This window comes from Thunnus maccoyii, chromosome 3, assembly GCF_910596095.1.
Source record: "Thunnus maccoyii chromosome 3, fThuMac1.1, whole genome shotgun sequence".
NCBI lineage: Eukaryota > Metazoa > Chordata > Actinopteri > Scombriformes > Scombridae > Thunnus > Thunnus maccoyii.
The window spans coordinates 27,098,597-27,123,386 of NC_056535.1; the positions used below are offsets into that span (position 1 = coordinate 27,098,597).

Sequence of the window (24,790 nt, forward strand, 5' to 3'; positions counted from 1 at the left end):
CTGTCATTCTTCCTCTCCAGTTAATGACTGCAGCGACTTGAATTGATCAAGCTAATATGTGATGTTAGCTTTCACCTGCAATGACACATTCAGCCTAATTCACTGCAAGCACTTGATGTTTGTTTCAGAACCAATGGAGAAAAAAAAAATGTTTTAGTGTTGGAATTACCACAAAAGAGTAGAGCTGGGAGGACTGAGCACGTAGTTCTGGTCTGCATTCGCCAACACACAGCTTAACTGGACCTGGTGCACTTCCTGTGGGAGCAGCAGCCATCTCGCATACAATCCTTTTGAAACAAAAGACACAAATACATGAATCAGGGATGCAAACTCATCAGGGGTGAAAAAGAGAGAGAGAGAGAGATTGATTTTGAATCAGACACACTGGGTCCACTAATATTGGAACATGATATAGTACATCACCAAAACAATGACAACTAATGCATTGACCTTCAATTGAAAAGAAACTACGCTGATAATCGGAGAACTGAAATTAAAAACCAGAATAAGCTTCAATATTATCAAACACTAAACAGAGAGATTGAACTGGCCAAATACCTGACCACTCCTGAAACCAAACAAAGAAAAATTGTAATAAAGTACAGACTTGGGGACCATAGCCTTGAGACAAAAAAATGAAGACACTCAAAAACCTGGTTATGCAGCAACCAGAGACTGTGTCAACATTGTGACCTCTTAGAAACAGAGACTGAAATGCACTTCCTTCTCTCATGTCCAAAATATGACTTTTAATGGAAACATATTACCCTAAATTTGCAGAAATATTCCTACATTTTAACACCCTTTCAGAAACACAAAAAATACCAATAATTCTGGGAGAGGATGAGCAAAACTCAGGTGAGACTCATCAGCTGTACATTTCTCCGTTCTCTGTTTAGGAACGGCTGAGAATGTCACTACAATGAGAATAGGTGGTCCACCTTAAAGATCAGTCCACCTTAAGTGAGCCTGATCAGGTTACGCCTTGATTCAACCATGTATGGCTATGTTGCATTCTGGCTGCGAGTGTTTTGTGAGAAGACAGCCACCCCTCTACCTGGAGAGGAAGCCAGGGACCGGAGCAGTCTTGGCAGCAGTGGTGTCATATAAAATCTTGTGGTTTTTCACTTCCAAGATGAACCTCTCATCGTCCATGGTGACAAATATCCTCTCACCGGTTGACTTCTGGCCTGGTGCCACAGGTTATAACATGGGTGTGACACAGGGTGTTTGTGTTGCGTTTTGCAGCCAGAATGCAATGCAGACACGCTAACCTCGTGGCCAACCCCCCTCAATTTAATCAGTAGGTGGCAAGCAAGGCAACTTGGCTTGGGTCTTGAGGAATTGTAGCATTTATTGATTGTCAAATAGCCCCTGTTCACAGCTGTACTGCTAACTTCATACTCTGTGCTCCGGTCGTCAGCCTCACCTTCACAGTGCTGCCCCACTGTATGTGAACTGACTGGCAACAAAATCCGAACTCATTCATTATCTATGGGAAATGACAAATTCGGTGCACAGAGCATGCTGAGATACCTAGCGCCAAGCACCAAGCTGGCGGTGGGACGAGAGGGCGGGACAAATTCAAAAATTTACTGTGAGGCCTGTACGCGACCAATTCATATAGATTTGCATCTGCCCTTCCCTATCCCTTAAAGGTACTACGCTACACATATATAACACATTTTAGTTCTGATAGTAAGTTAGTTAAAATCGCCTTAATATCAGAATAGGAAAAAACAATCTTCTATCATCCCTTCAGTCACTGAAATCCTGATGTGGGTGCACAAAAACACAGGCACGGAACAGATCATCATGCATACAAGTAATAACACCACAGCCAGGCACACACACAGAAATGTCACTGCACTGTATCACATTTGATATGAATTGCACTGGTGGAAAATGGCCTCTGCTGGCCAGTGTGATTGAGGCAGACTTTCATAGAAGTTGTGGGTCAATATAGAGGGCCATCTTTCTTCCTAATGGGAAACCTATAACAGCAATATAACTCAAATGATAAACTACACCCCTCCCCATCTCCAGCACGATTGCCACCCACCATTACCTCCGGTTGCCATGACAACATGCGGGTTTCTTCAATAAATCAGTATTGCCTGTCAGGTCAATAAGATAAAGTGCTCCATGAATAAGTCATTATAGCAACTGACCCCATGCTGAAATTAATGGTTGTAACAGCTGTAATGCCATGTTTTAAAGCACTGTGTGTGCCAAATGAATGGCCCTGCCGAATGCACTGCTCTCTGCAAGAAACACTGCGTTCCCCCATACAAGAAGAGCACCCAAAGAATCGTCCCTGCCCAGCCCTTCCATTCATACATCACGAGAGTTTTCCAATTTTCTGCTGGTATGTTCTTTTCCTTTTTTCTTTTTTTTTTTTTTTTTTTTTTACAAGGATATAAATAAAGTCCCTGCAGCCTGAGCCCAATCGCATTACATGGCTGTGAGAGAAACACATGGCTAACAGATTGTCCCTCCAGTCAGCGACACGCAGCGCATTTCAATTACATCTGTGCCGACAGCCTCATAACGACAACGACACAAAGACTGTCTCTTCCTTTGGCTCTGACTGCACCAGAGCAATGCAAAGCCCCCCACACAATCCTACAACCTGATGAGGCATCACTGGGCTCCGTCTTATTCACAGACTGTGCTTGTGCATGTGAGAAAAAAATAGTGTGAGGGAGAAAGAGAGAGTGCATTTGTTTATTTTATTGTGTGTGTGTGCTTGCATCTCCACCATATGTGTCTGTACAGTAGAGTATGGATCCATGCATTTCAAGGCAGGAGAGGGGACTCGTCTCTCTTACTGTTCTGCAGTGATGTATCCCTCCTCCTGTGGGGTGCACTGCACTCCCGCCACCTTCACGTTGCCCTCCAGCTCAGAGAAGGACAGACCCAAGTTCAGGCCCTGGATGGTGATCAGTGTGCCCCCTTCCAGAGGTCCAGCAACTGGGCTCACCTACATAAGAGGTAGAAGAAAGTCATAATAAGATAAGAAAGATTTGACTGGTATCCCCAGCTACCATCTAGTCAGTTTTTTCCACCACCAAACTGACTAAGGTTCCTCTCTGACCACAGCTTCCTACTATTAACTGCATACTGAAGACTGTAAGAACTGATATGCATGTTTATTTTTTTACACATTAGCTTGCTTCAGATTTCAATTTCATTGTTTAATAGTTGTTTGTAAATAGATTTTTAAGTCAAATGCAATTATGTACCCAGTGTTTCCCATTTTGGAGAGTAATGTGGCATTAAGAGAGTTTATCTCCAAAACCATGTAATTAGTCTCAGTTGTTGAGGAGAATCATGTGGTTGTAACAGTTATGCAAAGTCTTTCCAGCTCCAGAGGAATACGATTATGGTGAAACACTAATTCCTGATAAGTCCTGGTTAGAGATGTGACTGAAAATTTTTAAGTTCTGTCACAAAATATCAACTGTTGGCTGCTTCAGTACAAAAAGATTGGTCCTCAAAATGTGTGATATGGTATGTGTCATATTGGTCAAAACCTTAGCACAATCTATCTAGAAAAAGCTAAATCGAATGCAACTGGATTCTTGATTCTTTTGGGGTTTTTGAGCATCTTAAAGCAAATCCAGTTGTTTTTAGCACTTCTAGATATATTGTACCATGACCCGGATAACTGAGAATCTTCACACACACTCTAAGCGCAGCGTCTGTGTAATTTCTCTTTAATCTTAGAAAGCAAACATTAAGTAAATTTGTCTTGAGTCTGTGTGAAATACATAACTGGTCCTGACTGGCTTTATTCAAAAGGCATTGAAATACGCAATAATTCAAAACAAACTTTAATGAATAATGCAGTGAATAACAACGCTTTGAGAAACCTATTCACAGTCCTTTTCAATGTAAAGTTAACCATCCCAGCAGGAAACCTTTGGACCTGCAGAGCAGAACAAGAGCAATGCCAGAGCAACACTCCCACCAATCCCGAGCAGCACTCGGTGGTTGATTCATTCTGCTGCAGCTCCTTCAGAAACACTAATAATGTGACAGGGACATCAAAGGCTCCCGGCTCTTTGAAGTGGGAGAGCCTTGCATCTCTGTGCCTGACCCACTGTGCCTCATTCAAGAGAATGAACAGGAGTTTGTGACATAAAAGATCCATCACCACTCTCTAAACAGGCTGAATTCGTTTAGCTGTCAAGCACTTAAGGTATTCAGCCAGCATGGAATAAAATGTGAGATAGTCTCAGGTAAACAGACACTTGGATGGTTGGAAGGCAGCCACAGATAAAATTAGTGTTTGTTGTTGATATTCACAGACTACCTAGTATATGCAACACTGTGTGCTGGCATACTGTATCCTGATACTGTATTAAGAGGTACAGATGGATGTACAGTTGAAGAAACATGCTTGTGACTAGACATTTATGGGCTATGCGTTTGTTCAAAGCCCTCAGCCTCTATATCTGCCAGTAAAGAAAAAACAGTATAAATGTTTCAGTAAGAAACAAGAGTCTACAGCCGTACTGGCAGCTCTGTGAGGATGTACTTAGGTACAGCAGTGCTTTGAGCTGAATGCTAACATCAGCATAATGCACACAATGACAAAGCTAACATGCTAATGTTTAGTAGGTATAATGTTTACTATACTCACCCTATTAGTTTAGTGTGTTAGTGTGCTAGCATTTGTTAATCAGCACATGAACGCAAAGTGCGGCTGAGGCTGATGGGAATGCTGTTCGTTTTGCAGTTATTTATTTATAAACCAAAGTATTGGACAACTAGAATTTTTGATCTGATGACAGTGCTAGATAAAAAATCGAGGGATCAAGTTATTACAATTCATCCCGGTGGGGATATGAACGTGTGTTTCGAATTCTATGGGGATCCATCCAATATTTGTTGAGACATTTCACTCAAAACTATAAATGTGAACCCCATGGTGGTGCAAGAGAAAAAATTCAAGGGATATCCAAATTCATTAGGATTCATCCTCTAGGCACCGCAAAGGTCACAAAATATCATGGCAATCTATCTAATACTTGTTGAGATATTCCAGTCTGGACCAAAGTTGCCATCCCTGGAGCCTAAAAACAATCATAATCCCCATATGAACTTTGATTTTTAGTCATAATATATGTATATATATATGTGTATATATGTATAGCAATGAAAATATAGTATATAGTCCTCTAAATCATAAAATAGTACAATTTGAACATAATTTTTACAATCCTAAACTGAAGTCCACCAATCAGACATCACTGTCACATGGTGATGTTAACTACACTCTCTATTTGCTCAGTTGGCAGCCAGAACAGAGTGAAATAACAGAGTCGCAGCGACAGTTACAACCTGTACCCATTTAGATATGCCACACAGCCGAGTCAATGATCTTGGCTTGTTATTGTTAACAAAACACTTTGTACCTCAAACAGGACATTGCTAAATGCATGTGACATCTTCAGCTTCAAGGTTTCTGAGATATCAGTGTCTCTGAACTAATTACTACAGTGTAATTTATATAGACGCTAATATCTCTGCATTGCCGTGTTAAAGTCTTAAAACCTTTATTGCTCTGTATTTCTCAGTCTAGACTCCCTACTTGAGAAACTGCTTATTCAAAGTGAAACTACATTCTTAAGTACTTACTTGCCTAAAGAAGGATACACATTATGTTTGTATAATTCAAAGACACTATACTTTTATTCTTGGTGGCTTGACTTATTGACTGACTGACCGGCCAACAACCCAAATAAACAACAAACCTCAGTAATGCGTGGGTTGGTACACTTGACATTCCTGGCAGAGAGGTCCAGCCAGCGGCTGGCGTAGGGGGAGATGGGAGGACAGTGCTGCTTCATGGTGCATCGGCCTTCGCCGCTACACCAGCCACACTGGAACTTCCTCTCTGCACGCAGACACATGCCACAGCTGTCCCGCTGGGCACTGCATTTGTAGAGGTGCACTGTGGGAAAACACAGAGGACATCTAGTCTTTTTTTTTTTTAAATGGGAAGGCATTTCACATACCAGTACTGAGGTTTCTGAGACTACTGGAAAATATAATCACTGCTATTATTAGTTTATAGAAGCAAATGATCAAAACTCGATCAACCAAATAAATTGAATCAACAGTTGGTATTTATAGTCATCTCTAAAAATAACTGACTTCAATAATGCCAACAGTCAACATGTGAACTCCATAAAATTCATAAAAAAAAGTGTTTGTATAAATTCCTTCTTCTAAGTATTAAGCGAAAAGATGCAGAAGTAATCCAATAAACCTTTCTTTGAAGTCTGTCTCTTACATCCTCTCTCCTGTAAGTAGCCCATGTTTATGCCCATATTAAGTAACTTATTAAGTAAATAAATAATGACAAGACCTGTTAAAATTCATGGCCATCACTGACTCTATCCTTGACTACATGGAGACATTTAATGGAAAATCTACAATGACTACTGACAAACACCTATTTTTTGCATGATGATGGAAAGGAAACCAAGAGCAGCCGTGAGAGCGAAACTGAGCAAATATGAAGATTCACCCTTCACCCCTCTGGCATACGAGTGATTGGGTGCTTTTTGATAACACTCCCTGCTATTGTGAACTTTCTCTTTTGAGAGCCTTGAAGTGCTCTCTATGACCCATCTATCCCCTGTGGATTGAGTGCTTTACACTTCTCTGGCTTGGCAGTGATGGATGGCAGAGGCACCTTTAATCTTCTCGGGATTGTCGATGATGAAATTGCCGTTCCATACGATGGAGAGGTCCACTGCCAGGTCACTGATCTTCACACCCTCGTACATGTACTGAAAAGCAGAAACAGAGAGTGAGGGAGTGTGTGGAAAGTTGATACAAGGAGAAAGAAAGTCAAAGAGAGACGGAGGATAAAGTAAAAAAAAAAAAAAAAAAAGATACAGAGAAAGTGGGAGAAAATGAGAGGATGAAAGGGTAGCAGAGAGACGAGGCTTTTAACCATCTGTCATTTCTGCCATGGTTGTCTGCTTCTCTCCTCTTTGACATGTAGGGACGCAAACCCTGGATGGGGTGGCCGATCATCCACATCTGAAGAAAATGGCCTTTTCATTCATTGTCATGGAGTAGCAAGGTATGCTTTGCATTGAAATTTGGCCTGTGATTTGCATTGTGCAACAAAACCTCAAAGAAATCTCCTGTATTCATCCCAAACCTACAACTTTCTGTCGGGAACAACACATTTACACTCTGTGAGCACCTAGATGTTAGTCTGACAATTTCCAGTTTACAAGGCGAGGTAAGATTGAAGTCATGCTGAATGTATTTACCTGGTTTCCATTTTCACTTTAGCCATACCTCTATGGAAGCCCACAGGGGACTACATTAAAATGATAATGTAAACTTGAAAATGAACATGTAATAGCATAATAGTATTATAATTTTCCACATATGTATGTTATTTGAGGAAAAATTAAAATAAAAATGCAATAATCCAATTTTCATTTTCAATTCCACATACTCTTATGGGCGTTCTATGACCATATTAAAATGAAAATGGAAAAACTGTTTGACATTTCATTTTCAAAGTGGTTCCCTGCTGTACAGTGAACAATATTCAAATGCAATATAAACAATGTAACCTGATTTTCCATTTATGCAAGCAATATTTAAGTCAATTAAAATTAAAATGCAATTTTCTCAGAATTTGAAAATGAAAATGAAAACGGCATTGACATTTCATTTTCAAAGACTTAACCTGTTGAACAGAGGACAATATTCAAATGCAATAAGCAAAACAGCACCCCCAGTCTATTGCATTCACATTTACATGTCATCACGCTCTTATGGTGTCAAAATGAATTGATTCGTTTGTTCATGTTCAAGTTTTTTAATATAGTCGCCAATAGGCTTCCATATATAGCAATTTTCCTTTCATTCTTCCTTTGTCACTCTCCTCCTTTCCCTCACATGCTTTGCACTTTTCCTCATCACTTTTACTTTCCTCCACTTTCTCCTCAGTATGCTCAACACCTCAGGCGGTATTCAGTGATGTACCCTATGTGCCTTGCCTACACAGCATCCAAGCTGTCTGCCTCATTTGACAGCTGTGAGACTCCCACTGGGAGTGTTTGAGGTCATACCGAGCTGTTCTGGCACTGCACGCTGGTGCTGTTGAAGCGCAGCGCCGTGACACGGTGGCTGACACCCTGCACGTGCACTACGCACTCGTAGCCCCGCTGTCCCGACTGTGGCTGAGGAAGGTTTCGGGCCCTCAGGGTGATGGGTCGGACCTCGCCGGCCGGAATAAGAATTTCACCAGAGTGAAGGAGCTGAGGGCAGTCCTATGAAAACAAAAATACGCATGCAGAAACGTTGTCATCGTACTGTTGAGTGAGGAAACACGCATATCTCCCTGTTGTCCATCCTGTTAGGTCTTAATATTCTCCATGCATAATACATGAGCAGTATTTACATTACTAGCTTCCCCTCTGGAGATTAATAAAGCCCACTATGCATATACTGTATCTGTCTATCTAGCTGTATGTTGTAATCTGTATTAATACATATGAATGTGTTATATAAACACGAAGGACTAATGTAGCACAGGGATTAAAGGGGCAAATAGATTTCTAATCCGAATATAATTTGCATTCATATGCTATGTGTTATACTTTCCACCATGGTAGGACTATGGTCTGTTTTTAAATATTATACTGCACATTAGATCCTTTAGGACCATATTTTTCTGTACTGTTTGTCAGTGTATTTATTTATTGAATCTTTGGTTCTCTAATTTATTTTTGATAATATTATTATGATAGTTACTTTCTCTGTGCAGCATATGTTTATGCTTCTTAATTGGCTCAATTCTTATTTTCTTCTACCATATTTTATACTGTAAATGTCAGGTTATATTCAAATACTCATACAGTTTTAGTTATAGCTGGAAAATCTGCTTTGTTTTGGATGTAGGCCTGTCTCAGTGCAACGTTTAAAACATGACTGATGTAAATACACCTTTTACAGCATAGAAAGTATTAATAAGATGTTAATAACAAAGTTAGTCTGGCCTTTCAGTCAATGTGAGAGTGATAGCAAGTTTTGTACTTGCATTTGGATTTTTGCCTTTTAAAGCAAAGGTGTCACATAGTAACTTATAAACGGTGCTCTTGAATGCTACACTTTATCAGCTAACGAAACTGTAACTGCAGTATCTCCGTGTGAATGTGCGTGTACCTCTGAGGCGTTGACTCGTCCCTCTTGGAAAGAACAGCTGCTTGGGTCGTGGGTACACAGGTTGCGATATTTACACCAGTGGCAGCGAAAAGTACTGTTTACACAGGACAGGCACCTGCAGGACAAAATGAACACATTAATCATACATGTACACTAAGCCTGTACAATTTCTTTAAAAAAGACTTTCTGTCTACTGAATGCAGAGCAGATCCCTTTTTTTATTTTCTACATCTTCCTCTCCCGAGTAAAGAGGATTGAAAATGGGTGCCTGATAAAGGATTATAGCTTTCTGCTGAATTTATCTTGTCAGTCTGTTACATGTAAAGATCAGATGTCCCCAGTTTCTATGCAGACAGCATGAATGGTAGCCTTTTTCATGTAGATGACAATAAATGACCTTGAGCATGAAGTCTTGGCAGGAGAATAACTACTCAAGTGTCACTGTCACTTAAAGTGCTCTATAAGCAGTGTTATATAAAAAGATGTAGTATATCCAACAAGGGCATACAGTGGCATGGATATGTCAACTACACATTTCAACAACCTGGATTTTCATTTTATAATTCAGAGATCTTTGCAGTTCCTTGCATTATGTCTCTAACTTTTGATGAAGTAGCCGTGAGGAATACAGCACATTTTAAAGTCACCCGTCCAACTCCGGATTATGTGCAAAATCTGGAATGAAAGTGACAACTGGATATTTGATGGGTAGAACTGCACAACATATTTGGCTCAGATTCAGTTGATGCAGCCAGCAGTCAGTTGTGGATTAAAATCAGGCTGAAACAACCCTGTTGGACTGGATTTAATCACATTTCGGTCGGCAAACAGGGAGGTGATGATGATACAACTTCAGGGCGAGAAGTGAGGGGTGAAGTGATGAGAGAACAGAGATGGATGATGCACAGCTGTTGATATACCAAACAGAACAATTGGAGAGCAGAAAAGTGAACATGTCCTATTTTCCTGGCGGGCTAACTGTAGGCTTTATTGTGTGTATTAGAGGTGTACCACTGTGCAGAAAACAGATCCATGCACTATCGAAGTCTGCTCCTGAATTTGGTCGTGAAATAAGATGAAATCATGAGGAAACTTTAAAACCACTATCAGCTTTCCAATACTGCGGCTTATAGCATGCTACAAATGTCAATAAATGTAGTGCAGCATCATTAAATTTTGATGTTAATTATCTGCCCAGGGCCAATATGGACATAACAATGTGTACTTGTGTGTATGTGTGTGAGAGAGCGAAAGAAATTTTGGAGGTGGGGTATTAATAGAACTGGATGAGCAGGGTGCTGCAATCACTGGATAATTAATTATGGAGGGTGTTGTGATGCTGAGGTAGTGGGGGAGGTGGACTAAGAGGTGCTGGGTTAGGAGTGTGTTGGTCTGAAATAATAATCAGAGGAGTTCACAGGGTCACTCCCCAGCTAATGGAGGCCGTATTGGTGTGGGGCGGATGTGATGAGCTTCCGACTGTTTCTCGCTAATGGCTTAATATGGTTATATCGGGGCATTCATGTTGCAGTCAAAGAGCATTTTGAATAGATGGGATGTGTATCCACTGTGGGCTAATTTCCTGTGTTTAACTATGAATACTCCATCAATCAAATGCACCCTCCCAGAGTGACCTTATTCCTGAATCCAGCTTTTGTGTTCTCATGGTTCAGTATAATTCACGGCACAGTTGAAGTTTAGTGAAGTGTGCATTTAGGGCTGTCAGTTCAAATTGCAGTAACACTTCAAAAAGGGGAAGAATGTACTACTTTCCCTTCTCTCGGTTGTTACTGTACCACTCATAGAAAGTGGACAAAAATTCCACGATAAAGGACTTTGAAGTAATTAGTTCAAAATTGGGTGATTTGCCCTCCTTGCAGCTTTCGTAATTGTCCTGTGTTGCTGTGAAAACCCATGAAGGGCTGATTTTGAGACTTCATTTAAAGCTGACAAATGCTGCTAATTGGCATTCATCCTAATAAGATCCACCTTTGTCGCAGTGTTTGTAATTGTTATTCAGGCAGACCCGCTCTTGTCAAAGTTTGCTATTTCGGTAAATGCAGTTGACATTAGCATAATGGCTCAAAGTCAAATCATTCATAATCTTCCCTGCCCAGTCAGGAAGCTTATATTGGCAGGGTACAACAGATGAGCATTTAAATAAAGTCCTCTTTAATTTACATTATTTTATCTACCCTCAAGGCACCAGAGCATAGCTAAAAAAATCTCATATCTTACAACAAACACAATTCTCTGATGGGGCCCTGAAGGACAAAACCAAGCTAAAAAGTGGTCTCTGAGTCAATGCTTATCTATTCATGGGTCCTTTGGGAGCTGCTGGCCTACAGCGACACACACCCAGCTACACTAGTGAAGCTGCTCCATCATGATGAACACTGTGGTTTATTAGTTAGCCTCCAGGTGTGAATATGTGTGGGGTAATGCATAAAAAGAGCACCAAATCTTTGATGGATATTTTTTTTTTGAAGATAATTGAGATGTTTTATAATAGCAGGCAAAAAACTGTAGTTTAGTTGTATTTATTTCTGTAGGCAATGAGCCCACAAACTGCCAGTTTAAGTAAAGTCGAAACAGACAGGCCATAGCAAATGCATCATGTTGATTTAAATGAAACCTGACAGATAAATTGAACTCAGAGGTTATCTAACAGCCCGATCTTAAGTGGGGTTGTGAGCATCCGTACATCATTGTCCTAAATTAAGTTGTGCTCTACTATCTATTGAACAAATCAGCTGTGGGGGAAGAGGGAGGGGGTAGTGGCAGCTGGACTCACGTTTGATGTGTGCTGCAGTTGTAGAACTTCACCTCTGTGCTGGCGACTATTTGACCTGTCTCCTTTGAGTTCAGACGAAGCTCTACGCCAGCCCAATCTGAGAGAGAGATGGAGGGAGGGAGGGGAGGGAGGGCAGAGACAAAAACCGCAAGAGCAAAAGAGAGTGAAAAAATGTGGAGAGCAGCATGAAAGAGAGGTAAGAGAGAGAGAGGGAGAGAGAGAAAGGATGGGTGAAAGAATGAAAACAATGAGTGAAAAGAAGAGGTCAAAATGAGAAACAAAATGTTAATACTTTTATCTCACTACTGTAAAGAGCCACCTGGTGCCTGTGTTTCTACAAGAGCACATTGCTGTTGTCGTGTGAAAACCTTCAGTCAGAAACTTCAATTGAGGGATTATGGTATATGCTCAGAGGGATTTCTACAGCGTCTCGGTACTTATCTAATTCTTTGGATAAACAAAAAATGCAAGTTGGTCAGTCTGAAAGAAGACTGATTTTGTTGGTGTCTGGAATATTGATATTTTGGAGGTTTTCCACCTGACATTGGCAACATCCTCTATTTGTGCATTCATGCCGTACAAATTTACTGTACTATTTTAGTTTATTTTTTATTTAGTTTTGTATCAGAGCTCACCTTGTCCCTCTGGTATCTGAGGGACCTCCTTCCCAGCGGGGGACAGACACATAACCCTGTTCCCGTTGACGTGACCCTCCACTTCGGCCTGCTGGCCAAATGAACAGGTGATCCCGGCAGAAAGGTCTGGAACATTATTCACCTCTAGCAGCAGCTAAGAAAGGAAAGCAGAGGGAAAGAATTTCATAGACCAAACTAGAAACTGACTTGGTACAACAAAACATTTTACTGTATGTTAATTTTATCACTGAGTTAAAGAAATAGTTATGTTTTTTGAGAAATATGCCTGTCTTACTATAAGTAAGATAAGATTGATACCACTCTCATATTTGTCAGTTAAATATGAAGTTCCATCTAGGAGACAATTAGCTTAGATTGCCATAAAGACTGGAAACAGGGAGAAACAGCTAGCCTGGCTCAGTCCAAAGGTAACAAAATCTGCACCTCTAAAACTCACTAATTAATATCTTATATCTCGTTGGGGTAATCCGCGTAAAAACAAAAGTGTAAAAACAACAAAACTGACTCCAGGAAGTCACTGTGCCCGGCAAAGAAATAATCCGGCACACAAAACCCAATAAAACCTCAACTTGTCAGTCGTTGTTTTGGTACGGATTAAAAAACAAGATATATAACGTGTAAATTAATGAGCTTTAGAGGTGCTGGTAGGCATCATCTGTTGACAATGCCAGGCTAGCCTTTTCTCCTTTTTTCCAATCTGTTTCCAATCTAACCTACATAAAGACCACTAACCATCTCCTGGCTCCAGCTTCATGTTTAACGGATTGACATGGGAGTGATATCGATCTTCTCATTTCTTCAGCGTATTTCCCAAAATGTTTCTTTAACATAATGATCCTCAGCTCCTACTGTGCTTTGCTCCTCTGTGCTCTTGCTTCTGTACAAAAACAGCTGAATTAAGCTTTTAGGAAATGTAATCAACCTTTTGGCAGATGCATCAGAGATGCAGACAGGGTTGCTCACTGCTACAAAAACAACTCCCACCTATTTTTTTTTTTCCACATTTGTTTCCCATCCCACAGAACATGTGTTATAACCAAAATAAGCAGAGTGGATGCCCTACAGGGAGAATCTCTATTCTCTCACTTCACCTCTTGCCAAACTAATCTTCTCTCCCAGGCTTATACTTACTGTACATGTGGCTGTACAAGGCTACTCACAGTGATTGCTCATAAACATGGGCATTGTGAGTGGAGTGACAGCACAGTGATTGGTAGTATGATAAGCAGACTCACGGGGACACTATGTGCTGATACGGCGATGCTGTCCGGGTGAGCGATAACCTTCACACAGCGGTCAATGTCAGTAGCAAAACGGAAGATCTCATCCGCCCTCTGACACCGATCCCTCCTCGAGCACCTGTAGAGCAAGAGTAACTCGTGATTAAAAATGTGTCAAATAGTGCAGCAAGTTTACTGATGAATACATCAAACTCTGACAGTGATATTTATGTTTGTACAACCTGCAGAAATAACGGCGCAAATACTGTCAGAGTCAAAGTTAAGGTGATATCTGTAGTCAACAATAACTGCTCCCTGCATCATATTATGAAATCAGGACAGAAATATTCCAGTGATATCAATTCAAAGCAATACTAATATATTTTCTTTACATAGTATAGAATTGTGCATGAATAGATTGTTACTGAACATGGTTGTCTACTGCACATGGCTGCCGGTCAGGTTCTTGAGCAATCCCCTTGCAATTCCCTTTACATTTTAACTATGCATTTCTGCAGAGCAAATTAACCTGAGTACAGCAGTAGAATAAGCTTCAACTCCATCCCAACGGGCAATTAAAAGTAAGAAGTGAAAAGGCTGGCACCATAGTGACCCTGGTGTTATCTTTTAAGAGGGAGGTACAAAGAAAAGTACATTTAGAGGAAGAGGAAGAGTGGATTTTTTTAACTTTTAGAAATTTGTTCAGCTTTAGAAATGGGGATTTGTTGTTGAGACTGGTTTTAATGTGGTTGTACTGATACTGATTCCTTTGAAAGAGGCATTACGGGAGTTGCAGGCTCAGATAGTAACAGGCTGGCTGTACTTAAACACAAACACTGCATTAAAAAGATTGAGAGTCTCTCATCTGTACTGTTGAATCATTATAGCGAACTCGGAGAGTATTTTGGACGTGCACCATGGTCTCTTTCTTTTAAATGTGTAATGCGCACAGCGAGGGGAGACAGTATTTAATACACTCGCAGATACCGCTGAGGGGGTGGCACCTCCTGAGAGAGCTCAAAGAGCACTGAGGCCTCTGCTGTAATTACAGCACAATATAAAGGCGGAATGGAAACGCGGTGACAGCTGTTGCTGGCTCGCCTCCTTGAGGCAGACCAGAGCCACAGGAGTATAGACGGTCACCTTCTGACCGCTCATCAGCTGAAGTGCCTCCAAAAAAAAAAATGGACGCCTTTCTTCTTGGGCTGTCTTTCATTGCCTTTTATTTTACCTCTTTTATTCATCGTGTTTTGTCTGAAGGACCCATTCGTTCCCTTTTCCTTCAGGCTTTTTACATGTTCAGCAATACCCTCCCCAAACACACTCTGTCAGATAGGTGCTTTTTCGTGCACTGTGCCAGGGGTGGGAAAGTGAGATCCTAAAAGAGATCCTTCATGACACTCTGTGAGACTCATTCAGAGGCAAGAAAAAGACCCCAATCTGGATTTAATAGACAGAAAAATAAAGTAGCCTCATTCTTCTGTGTGAGAGATCATGATTCACTTTGGGTTACTTGAGGGAACAGCAGCATCTCTTCACTGATAAGTGTAAGACATTAATTTAAATAAACTGCGCAATGGGACTCGCAGACAAAGTCAGCACTCAGGAAAAAGGGGAAAACAACTGTTTAATTAGGTAATTTAGATTAAAAAAACATTTTTTTTTCTTCACACTTCACCGGCAAGAGCTGCAATTTAAATAATGCTGATTATCATCAAGATATTGCTTGCTGAAATGCAGACGTCATACGATGAGACAGGGGTAAATCCCTCGCTGAGGTCAGCTTCAAACACAGCAGGCTGGTTAAGAAACACAGGGTTTTAATCTCCTGAATCCCCTTTGCTCCATATCGAGGTATTATGCAAGCTAACCTGGGGGTCAGATAATTAAGATGGAAGAGATAAGCTTGCTCCGCCATTTCCAAAATGCTCCCCTGGTATGTAGAGGTGCAGTTGGTAGACCCGCTGCGACTGCCAGGCTAATCCCTCCCTCCTCCATTTACACCAGTTGTCCTCTCGCCTAACGAACAATAAAATCTGGTGGGCATGCAGCTTCTGCTGTCCTAAATAGCGCTATTTAAGAGGGATCACACTGTCCAACAACCACTTCCTGCTTTTCTGTTTTTCCCGCCAGCTGTTGATAATGGTGAACTCTTGGGAGCACAATCATTCTTTTATGTTAAACTGCACAAATCATATGACCATGTGCTTAGCCTTATTTATAGCCTCCTACTAGCTGTTTGGTAAACAGTAATGTTGTTTTTTTTTAATCTCTTGTGATGTGATGTGTGAATATGAGGAGGAGAGGAAGGAGCTGACTCACATGTTATACAGGACACACCAGCCACAGTGGGGGTCACCAGAGCTCAGACATTCTGCACATGTGCCGTACTGCTCGCAGGCCTCCACGGGGACCTGGGCCACCTAAACCAGGGGAATCACAGTGTTAAAATGTTGAAATAGCATATAGTGAAAAAGATGAACCAGTATAAATAAAATCAGACAGTCTCAGCACAAAAGGTTAGAAGGTTTTCAAAGAGAAAATAAATATTGCATCCATCTCTCAATATATATCATTTCAACAACATTTTTGGCATCATGCTTGAGTTTACATCAGCCCAATTTAGAACTTGTGTTGTGTAACATGATCCATATTTTGCAGTCTTAAAAGAATATGCGAACATTTAGCAATTCACAAATTCTTCACCACAAATGTATTAGAAACAAATAGACGTGATTCATGGATCCATGAATCCAGACAGATTTTAAGTATAAGAGCCATTGCAGGTACCTGAATACAGTATAAGTTAGGTAGTACAATGAAAGTTACATAACTGTCCTGCAACTTTCAAGGAGTGGTTGTATTGACTGTTCCCAGGATCTGAAGTTCATTTGATGATTATAAAAGAGGTGCTGGGTTAGGAGTGTCTGAAATAATAATCACAGGAGAAGAAGGAGGAGAAGATATAAAGAGATATGACTGAAGTCCTCACTTTGCCTCAAAAGTAACACTAATTTTATCAATGAAGAAGGAAACTCTGGACACCAGAACACTCTGCTCCGGACCAACTTAAAATATCTTGGGTTTAACCCACTAACCAGACAATCAACAGAAAATGAATCAGCAAGTATTTTGTCCATCATTTCAGTCATTTCTCAAGCAAAAATGTCAAACATGTTCTGGTTCCAGCTCCTCTAATGTGAGTATTTACTGCTTTTCTTTGTTTTATATCAGTGTAGCTTGAACATTTGTGGGTTTTGGACTGTTGGTCGGTTAAAACAAAACATTTGAAGATTCCACTTTGGGCTCTTTGGCTGACATTTTGCAGACAAAACTTACAAAATTTAATTAGTCCATCGAGAAAATTACTCAACAATGAAAATAACCGTTTATTCCTCCCTGATTGGTATTTATTATTTATACACTTTCTGCTAGTGAAAGAGTGAGCAAAGCATTTTGCGAATGCTTCTTCAGACTCACTTGTTAGTTAGTAGAACAAATCCCAGGTGTGATGTATGGGACTCAACTGGGATCACATGCTCCACATATATTACATAGTGTGGAGAAACACAATAAAAAGCAAATTGCCACACAGTCTGCCGTCTTAAAAATTTCAATAAATATAATTATATGCTGGAAATCAAATATACATGCAGGCTATGCAAATCTACTGTACAATTTCATCCACAAAATACACTTGTAATCCAAAAAGAACTAGACAGAAGTACAGTAAGACTCACTTTCATTTTGTTTGACCAGCACAGGTTTAAATTATACTGCTGGGCAGAGGTCTCTGGATTTTTAACACTACTTTTATGCAAATGCAAATCTCTTGCTTTGAGTTTCCAACCCTCAGTGTGACAAAAGTTAAAAATGGCTGCCAAGAAGTGGAAATAAGGTCAACGAAGGGACTCCTAAAAACTTGGTATTTCACCCGGGGGCGGTGCCTTGCATCACAATGTCATGTGCCCGATGCGCATTCTCGGCTGATCGCATTGGGTCATCTTGTGACTTTTTGGATATGCCAGCAAAACCGTAACCTAAAAAGTTGTTTATTAACCTAATATTTGCCTTAACGCCAAGATTAAATCTAAAGGAGACCTCACGCCTAACTGTAACTTCAAACAGAGATGATTTTTTATTTTGTTGTGATCATCGATTAACAAAGATACAATTTTGGCTCCTTGTACTGCTGGCACGGCTGCAACCGTGACTAGACTTCCCTGCAGATTTTCGAATGACTTTTACCTGACTGTTGATAAATTCTCAAATTGACCATCATAATGTTATACTGGAAAATATGTACAACTAAACTGAGCTAAAAGGTATTGACATTTAGATGGACTAAATTATGTCCGACAACAAAAATCTACTCAGATGGGGGGTCTGTATTCTGATATCAATGTAGTATCTTGCATCAATAGATGCCTGGCTCAAAGGGGTTTACAAGGCAGACTGTCAATTTCCATGTACATAAGTGTGAGAAAAAATATACAAATTATAGGAAAACATGAATAGTATATTGTGTATGCCTTCATACTTGACATGCATCAAATAAACTGATCTCATATTCTATGCATGTATTATTCAGTCTAGTTTGCCTAATTTTCCAAGCTTTAGAAATAAAACTAGCGCATACTTTGCTACTCAGACCAACTTCTCATTTTCATCAAACCATGAAGTAGACTACAATAAATGTAAGTGCAATTTTTTTTCATCATCTCCCACAGGTCACAGACTAAATACACTCTACCTTCCTCACTTACGTACTTCTAATGCCAGTGGACATAGCAAAGGGTCCCACACCAAAAGGTTTGTGTTCTAACTATTTGAGGGTCCTTAGCATGGAAAAGTTTGGGAACTCTTCACCAAACTACATTTCTGTTGGTGCAATCTCCAGAGGCAGTGCATGCTGCAACTCCTTGAGTCTCATAATTTGGATATAATAGTGTTTGTCAAAACATGTCATTAAAAGTAACCCTATCTTACATCAAGATGCTCAGCCCATATGGGCTTACAAGGCACACAAGAATTATTTAAATGTACACAGATGCGACACCAAATATACTAATTATAGGAATACTTTAATAGAATACTATGTAGCCTATATGTTCATATATAACCCCTCTCACATTCAATGCATGTATTATTCAGTGTAGTTTCTCTGATCACCCCGAGACCCTTCATATTTCACACCATGCCTGTATGAAGATTTCACTTTGCGTGTGTGCATGTCTCTCTCTCATACTGCTGCAGCATTTCACCCATTTGTGAGAGACAAAACAAAAAGCAAATTAAAAGTAGTAACCTACATTATTTGTACAAAACGAACCTAACTCACCCTCCATCGTGGAAAATTCATGAACGTGCACTCAGAGCACAGGCTGAGACAGTCACAGAGCTCGCCGAAGTGTGCGCTGCTATGTCCTGAAAAACCACGCCCATCCGGGTGAAATACCGAGTTTTAGGGAGTTCCAGTCAACAAAGGGGAGCAACCAAAACATTCTGATATAATAATAAGCAGTTCTGATGAGGAGAGAGCAAAGCTCATTTCATCATGTCTACTTTTCAATATATGGCCTACATATATACAGTACGTCCTTATCACAACAGACATTGTAGAATATCCCAGAAGAAAATCCCTTTTTTTCTACTTCTTGCTGCTGAGACAAATTTGCAACATGCAGTTTTATGGCTCTGCCCACATGAGGAACTGTCAGATTTTTATTTCTCAGATGCCAGAAAGCACATAAAATGACACCACAGCTAATTGACAAGCATTTTTGCAGTAATTTTTGTATTTAGCTTTTCTTTATAACATATTCTTCCCTCTCGAAGCATGATCATTGTTGTACTGCATCGGTATTCACTCCGTGAGCACACAGTATAGATTTATGCTGTCATTACTACACTTTTTACACACACAGGAGCACACATAAGCAAAAAGATGTGTTCACACTGACAGACAGACAACCACACACTCAACTTCTGCCGCCACTTCCATGCATGAATGTCTGGCAAAGCATAAGCTCTCCATTAGCTGCTGTGAGAGTCACTTCTGTCGCGCAGCCAGCACCACCCCTGAATACAAAACCAGGTTAGAGCTGCAGCCTGAGCCTGCCTATTTTATACTTTGTTATTATTCTAGGACTGGACGTATGATGCAAGCAATTTCCTGATGTAAGCAATCACAAATGAAGAGTGGATTATGGATTAGAGTGTCTCCGGTGCTCTTGATAGCATGAGTGGGTGCTCTCTCAGGTCTGTGTTGGCAAAATGGATTATCTACTGCTCCCTATGAAATAACTTTCACTCTTTTTTTTCCTGCAGTTCAGAGCCCATTCGGTGCATTCCATTAGCAAAATGATTTTGTAGCGCGGGAGGGGTGAGGGCTCTAAGTCCATATCTGACGCAGTAGGAATAATCCATGAATTGTTGTGGACTGGAGCTCGTCTAAACTAACAAAGTTGGTCTGTGGCCGTTTAGACAGCGTGACCTTTACAAGGAGAAAGCTGCATCTTCTGCTTTCTGCTGCCCGACTAAGAATCAAATGTGAAGCTCTGGCTGCACATCAGGGTTGATTTGTTTAGTGGAACTGACCTGAACAAGAACACACCGTGTTGAATCCAAATAAGATCAAAAGACATGTCCTTAGGTTTTATTTTCACAAGGTCTTAAAATGATAGCAGCTCAATATGCGGATTAGCATCAGTCTCCCTCTTTCTTAATTAAATTGTATGGTATTTATGTTATTTAGTCTACTACATACTATATGCACTCTCATCCTCTATATACAATCGTACATCAGTTAAACCTTTACAGTCATTTCATGTTTAATGTACTCTAGAGGCTATGAGTCACAGTATTTAGCATTTCTTATCAAGCTTTTGTTTGCCTTCTCTACTCTGAGATAATTTCAGGAGAAACTGATAAAGCAAATGCAGAAAACCAATGAAAATCTTCTGTTCCAGAGGCAATTTTCAGTCTGCCTGGTTTTTAATGTTTTTCAGTATTGTATCATGGCAAGGCCGGATGATCACGTACTATTTCAGCTTTGGGAATTACTAAATCTTTATCTTTCCACAACATCTGGGATTCCCTTACACTAATGCTTGATCTTATCATTTTACCAGTTCGCTATCGTTTTAACACTTTCATCCGGATTTACTAGAACTTTATAAACACTGTCAGATGAGCAAACCGGCTTTTAGACCTCTGCACTGCTGTCATCCTGTATCCTCAGTCTGGCTCTGGGAAATCCACAGCAGTCACATGACTGTTTGCATCATGTGACAGCTAGAGATTTCAGGGGATTTCAGGTCATATGCAGCATTTTGTGTTTTTAGGATTCAGCATAACAGGAAATTAATAACTTGTTTCCACAAATTGTTATACCACAAGTTTATTATTCCCATTTGTATTGTGCTTCCAGACCTAATTACGTTCTACAGCGTGAGAAAGAACTGAGGGCTAATGTTCTGCAATAAGAGAATCGCAATTTGAAATTAAAATTGGAATTGAAACTCATAACAGAATTAAAATGAAACTTAAGACTTGTGATACCAATAATAATGAATGTATTGGTTGACTGAATATTAACATTTCTACAGAGTAAATCACGTAAAATAGTTTGCTGCCTATTTTAAAGTCCTCTTTCTATGGACTTTTGTTCTGTTTTGACTTGAAGCTGTGAAGTGTACTGCAGTGCACAAGGCATAAAAAACTACCATAATGTGGCATTTTAGAAATCAGTTCCTCAATTTTATGACTGTTAGCAGCACTGACTGTATTCCCACACAGTTCATAATTCAGTTTATAGACAGTGGCTCCAGTTTTAAGCTAATATCCATACTGCCATCATGTTATATAACCACTTTCACTTAGCTTATTCAGCACACATGCTATATGCCAGTGATTCTCGTCATCTTTTCTGTTTGGAGCCAAGACTTTACAAATGAGGAGTGCGGGGTTTTGCCTTTCACGCTCTGGAAACACGCCCTGCTACCTTAGACCGAAGGGAATATTAGCTTACTGGGAACACTGAGCAGTGCACTCTTGTGCTAACATTGGCTATTTTAACTAAATTGTGCTAACAGGCCAGGTATCGTAATTAGGTAACATTAAACTGTCCGAAATATTGTGACAATGGTCCAACTCTGTATGAGTCCCTGAGCCGAGGAGAGCAGCAGTTGAACCAACTGTCAATCACAGCTGTCATTGAACGCCCACACGAATGACATCAAAGTCTACTATCAGTCTTCAAATCTTATTACTGGAGCAATAATTTCCAAAATGAACATCAGCACACTTATTAGAGGGCAAAAATTTAGCAATTGAGACTATAATGACTCACTGAAAAAAACAATTGACCTAGTATTTCTAGAGAGAGGTTGACGCTTTTTGAATGGGAGTCAGTTGGAGCCAGGATCTAGCGGCCATCTGTGGCTTTGTACTTTAAGATACTTCCACATTGGCTTCATCCTCAAGCTGTGGTAGTAGCTGATTGGACACATCTACCAACCTGAGTCAACGGTACATTAACATTTGAAAACCACCTTCTACACCTGAGAGCAGACAAGTGTAAATACAGTAGATATGCAGCTAAAAGTGTTGATAAATAGTTCTAGCTTCTGCCACAAGTGGTAGAACTATGAATACAAAAATTGACTGAATGTCATGTATGACAATATTTTTGTAAAAATATCCACTTTTATATAATTAATAGTGTTAATTAATATCCAGTTAAAAATCCATTTAAACGGGCACACTCTGAAGGTGACAGATGTTGTTGATAAAGGGGTACTTGAGCTCATCTGATAGAGTTGTGGTGGTACGTCAGATCAAAAAAAAGGTTGGGAACCCCTGCTGTTCTGTACACAGTACTCACATACAGTTCATGGAAGGTAGGGAAGGCAGACAGACAGACAGAGCTACAGAGAAACAAAGAAGTGGGTGGGTTGGATTTCAAGCACTGATTTTACATTTTACAGAGTGGCACTTTGAGAGATTGCCCTGGAAAAACCTTGTAGCAGTTTCCCCCCTTCTCTAAGGTTTAAAGCCTTAGCCATCATTTCACAGACTGACAAGTGACATTCAGTGAGGTTATTGTGTGTTTGGATACTGAGAATTTCTATTCTTAGAAATGATCAAACTAAAGGCACGCAGTGAGAGAAAAGATTAACTGCTGTGAAATTTTTTTTTTCATATCAATAATGGTTCCCAAATGATGTTTTGGAGCAGACACAGATACATACACACACACACAAACACATATATCCACACACTGATTCTCTTTTCTCTCTCCTCACTCTTCATCATCATGCTAACCCTGCGTGTTTCACTCGGCAGGAGACAGAGAGGCTCATTGTTATTCCACAAGGGTCGGCTGAGCTCAGCCAAATCTGTCTGTGCCTCGCTCCTCATTCCACATCATTCCTGTATTGTTTGGCTCCCAGGAATCCAAAAATCTCTCATCTCTGGGATCTACTGGAAATGTGGGAAATCTGTGAGTGAAGCCCTCTCCCAGGGGGATTCCTTACCCTAGCTTCAGGAAAGTCTGAAGGGGAAAGCTGAGCAAAGATGGAGAGAGAGACAGGAGCTGCTCCAAGCTCCTGAGGGCTACAAAGCCAAAGCTTTTCTAATATTGAGAGAAAAGGCCTGGCCAAGCTGGGCTTGGTTTTTGCTCGGTTATTATGTGGACTGAAGAGAGAAGCTGGCTATCTCCTTGAAGGAAGCATGTGTCTCTCCTCGAACGACCAGAGCTCATCAATAAGTGATGTCCTGTCTCTTCCAGTCTATCACACAGAAGGAAGAGCTGCCTTTTAGAAGACAGCACCAAACACAATGCTGTCTCTATTCTCCCTTGCTCCTCATATGACATCGCTTGTTTTCTTAAACTTGGTGCTTTTATAGGTTTCGGACTGTTTTTCAAGCTTCCAGAAGAGAGTTTGGAAGCACTCTGAAATAACTGACACAACTGCAATTGTCCCAGTGCCCTTTTCCTCTCTGTCCTGTGACTCTGGCTCAATACATTCCAGCAGTCAGAAGACAAGTGAGAGCAGTGATAGGGGCTTTTTTTTTTTTTTGGCCGCAATGAAACCTAATCCCATTTCACAGTGCCATGCAGCCGCGCCAAAATAATCACTTGATGGGAGTTGAAAGTGATTACCACTGTTCACTCTTATCTGCAATGAGTGCAGAGAATATTGTCAAACAACAACAACAACTGCTCGCCTGTGTGATCATGCCGGGCCAAGTGAGGAGCAGACGAGGGGGGATACAACCACACAGAAAAAAGCCGCTAATGGTTTTCTATTGGACGTGCGCGTGTGTCGCGTTGAAAAGATGCATGTGCTGTAAGTCGATTTGCATGGATAAGTAATTAGAACAGCGGTCCATCCCTTTACACACAGCCTGCATATTTAACAATCCCCACTGTACGCATACAGTTTGTGAATGTTTGTGAATTGCCACATTGACTTGGAGATAAGTCATAATCATCTGCTAGGATTCTAAATAAATTGCATTATTTTAACATTAACTTAAATTAAAGTTTTTGATTCTAAACTGTCTTACTGCTAAGTCCCAAACTGGGCACAATAGCAATGCTAAATGTAATGCTATGATCTGTTCAGATAAAGCTCAGGCATTTCTTTTTCCTATATTCTGCTAAATTAAATTAGATTCCTCAAGAAATAAGAATTACTATTTAGTTTTATACCTAAACACACATGTAAATAATATTTTTCTGTCTGTTTTTTTCACTTTTCATGAACCTAATGGCTTAAATAATCAAATTAATTTCGAGTGAATTTTGAATTTCATGCTACACATATAGCAAGTCGCTCAAGGACGTGTCAGCACGGCGAACTCTTGCTGTCAAAGGGGCTTGAACCCGCAGGCTTCCAGCT

General features: G+C 40.3%; 1 protein-coding gene across 1 annotated transcript in view; it reads right to left on the minus strand.

The window, feature by feature from the left end:
* LOC121892485 (plexin-A2-like) overlaps positions 1 to 24,790 on the minus strand; it is a 67,967-nt gene that overhangs the window by 22,364 nt on the left and 20,813 nt on the right. The window contains exons 4-13 of the mRNA XM_042405484.1: positions 16,203 to 16,303; positions 13,896 to 14,019; positions 12,640 to 12,793; positions 12,005 to 12,101; positions 9,211 to 9,325; positions 8,115 to 8,315; positions 6,710 to 6,806; positions 5,763 to 5,962; positions 2,832 to 2,983; positions 170 to 287 (exon numbers count right to left, since the gene is read on the minus strand). Coding sequence (XP_042261418.1) covers positions 170 to 287; positions 2,832 to 2,983; positions 5,763 to 5,962; positions 6,710 to 6,806; positions 8,115 to 8,315; positions 9,211 to 9,325; positions 12,005 to 12,101; positions 12,640 to 12,793; positions 13,896 to 14,019; positions 16,203 to 16,303 — 1,359 coding nt within the window. The remainder of the gene's footprint in view (positions 1 to 169; positions 288 to 2,831; positions 2,984 to 5,762; positions 5,963 to 6,709; positions 6,807 to 8,114; positions 8,316 to 9,210; positions 9,326 to 12,004; positions 12,102 to 12,639; positions 12,794 to 13,895; positions 14,020 to 16,202; positions 16,304 to 24,790) is intronic.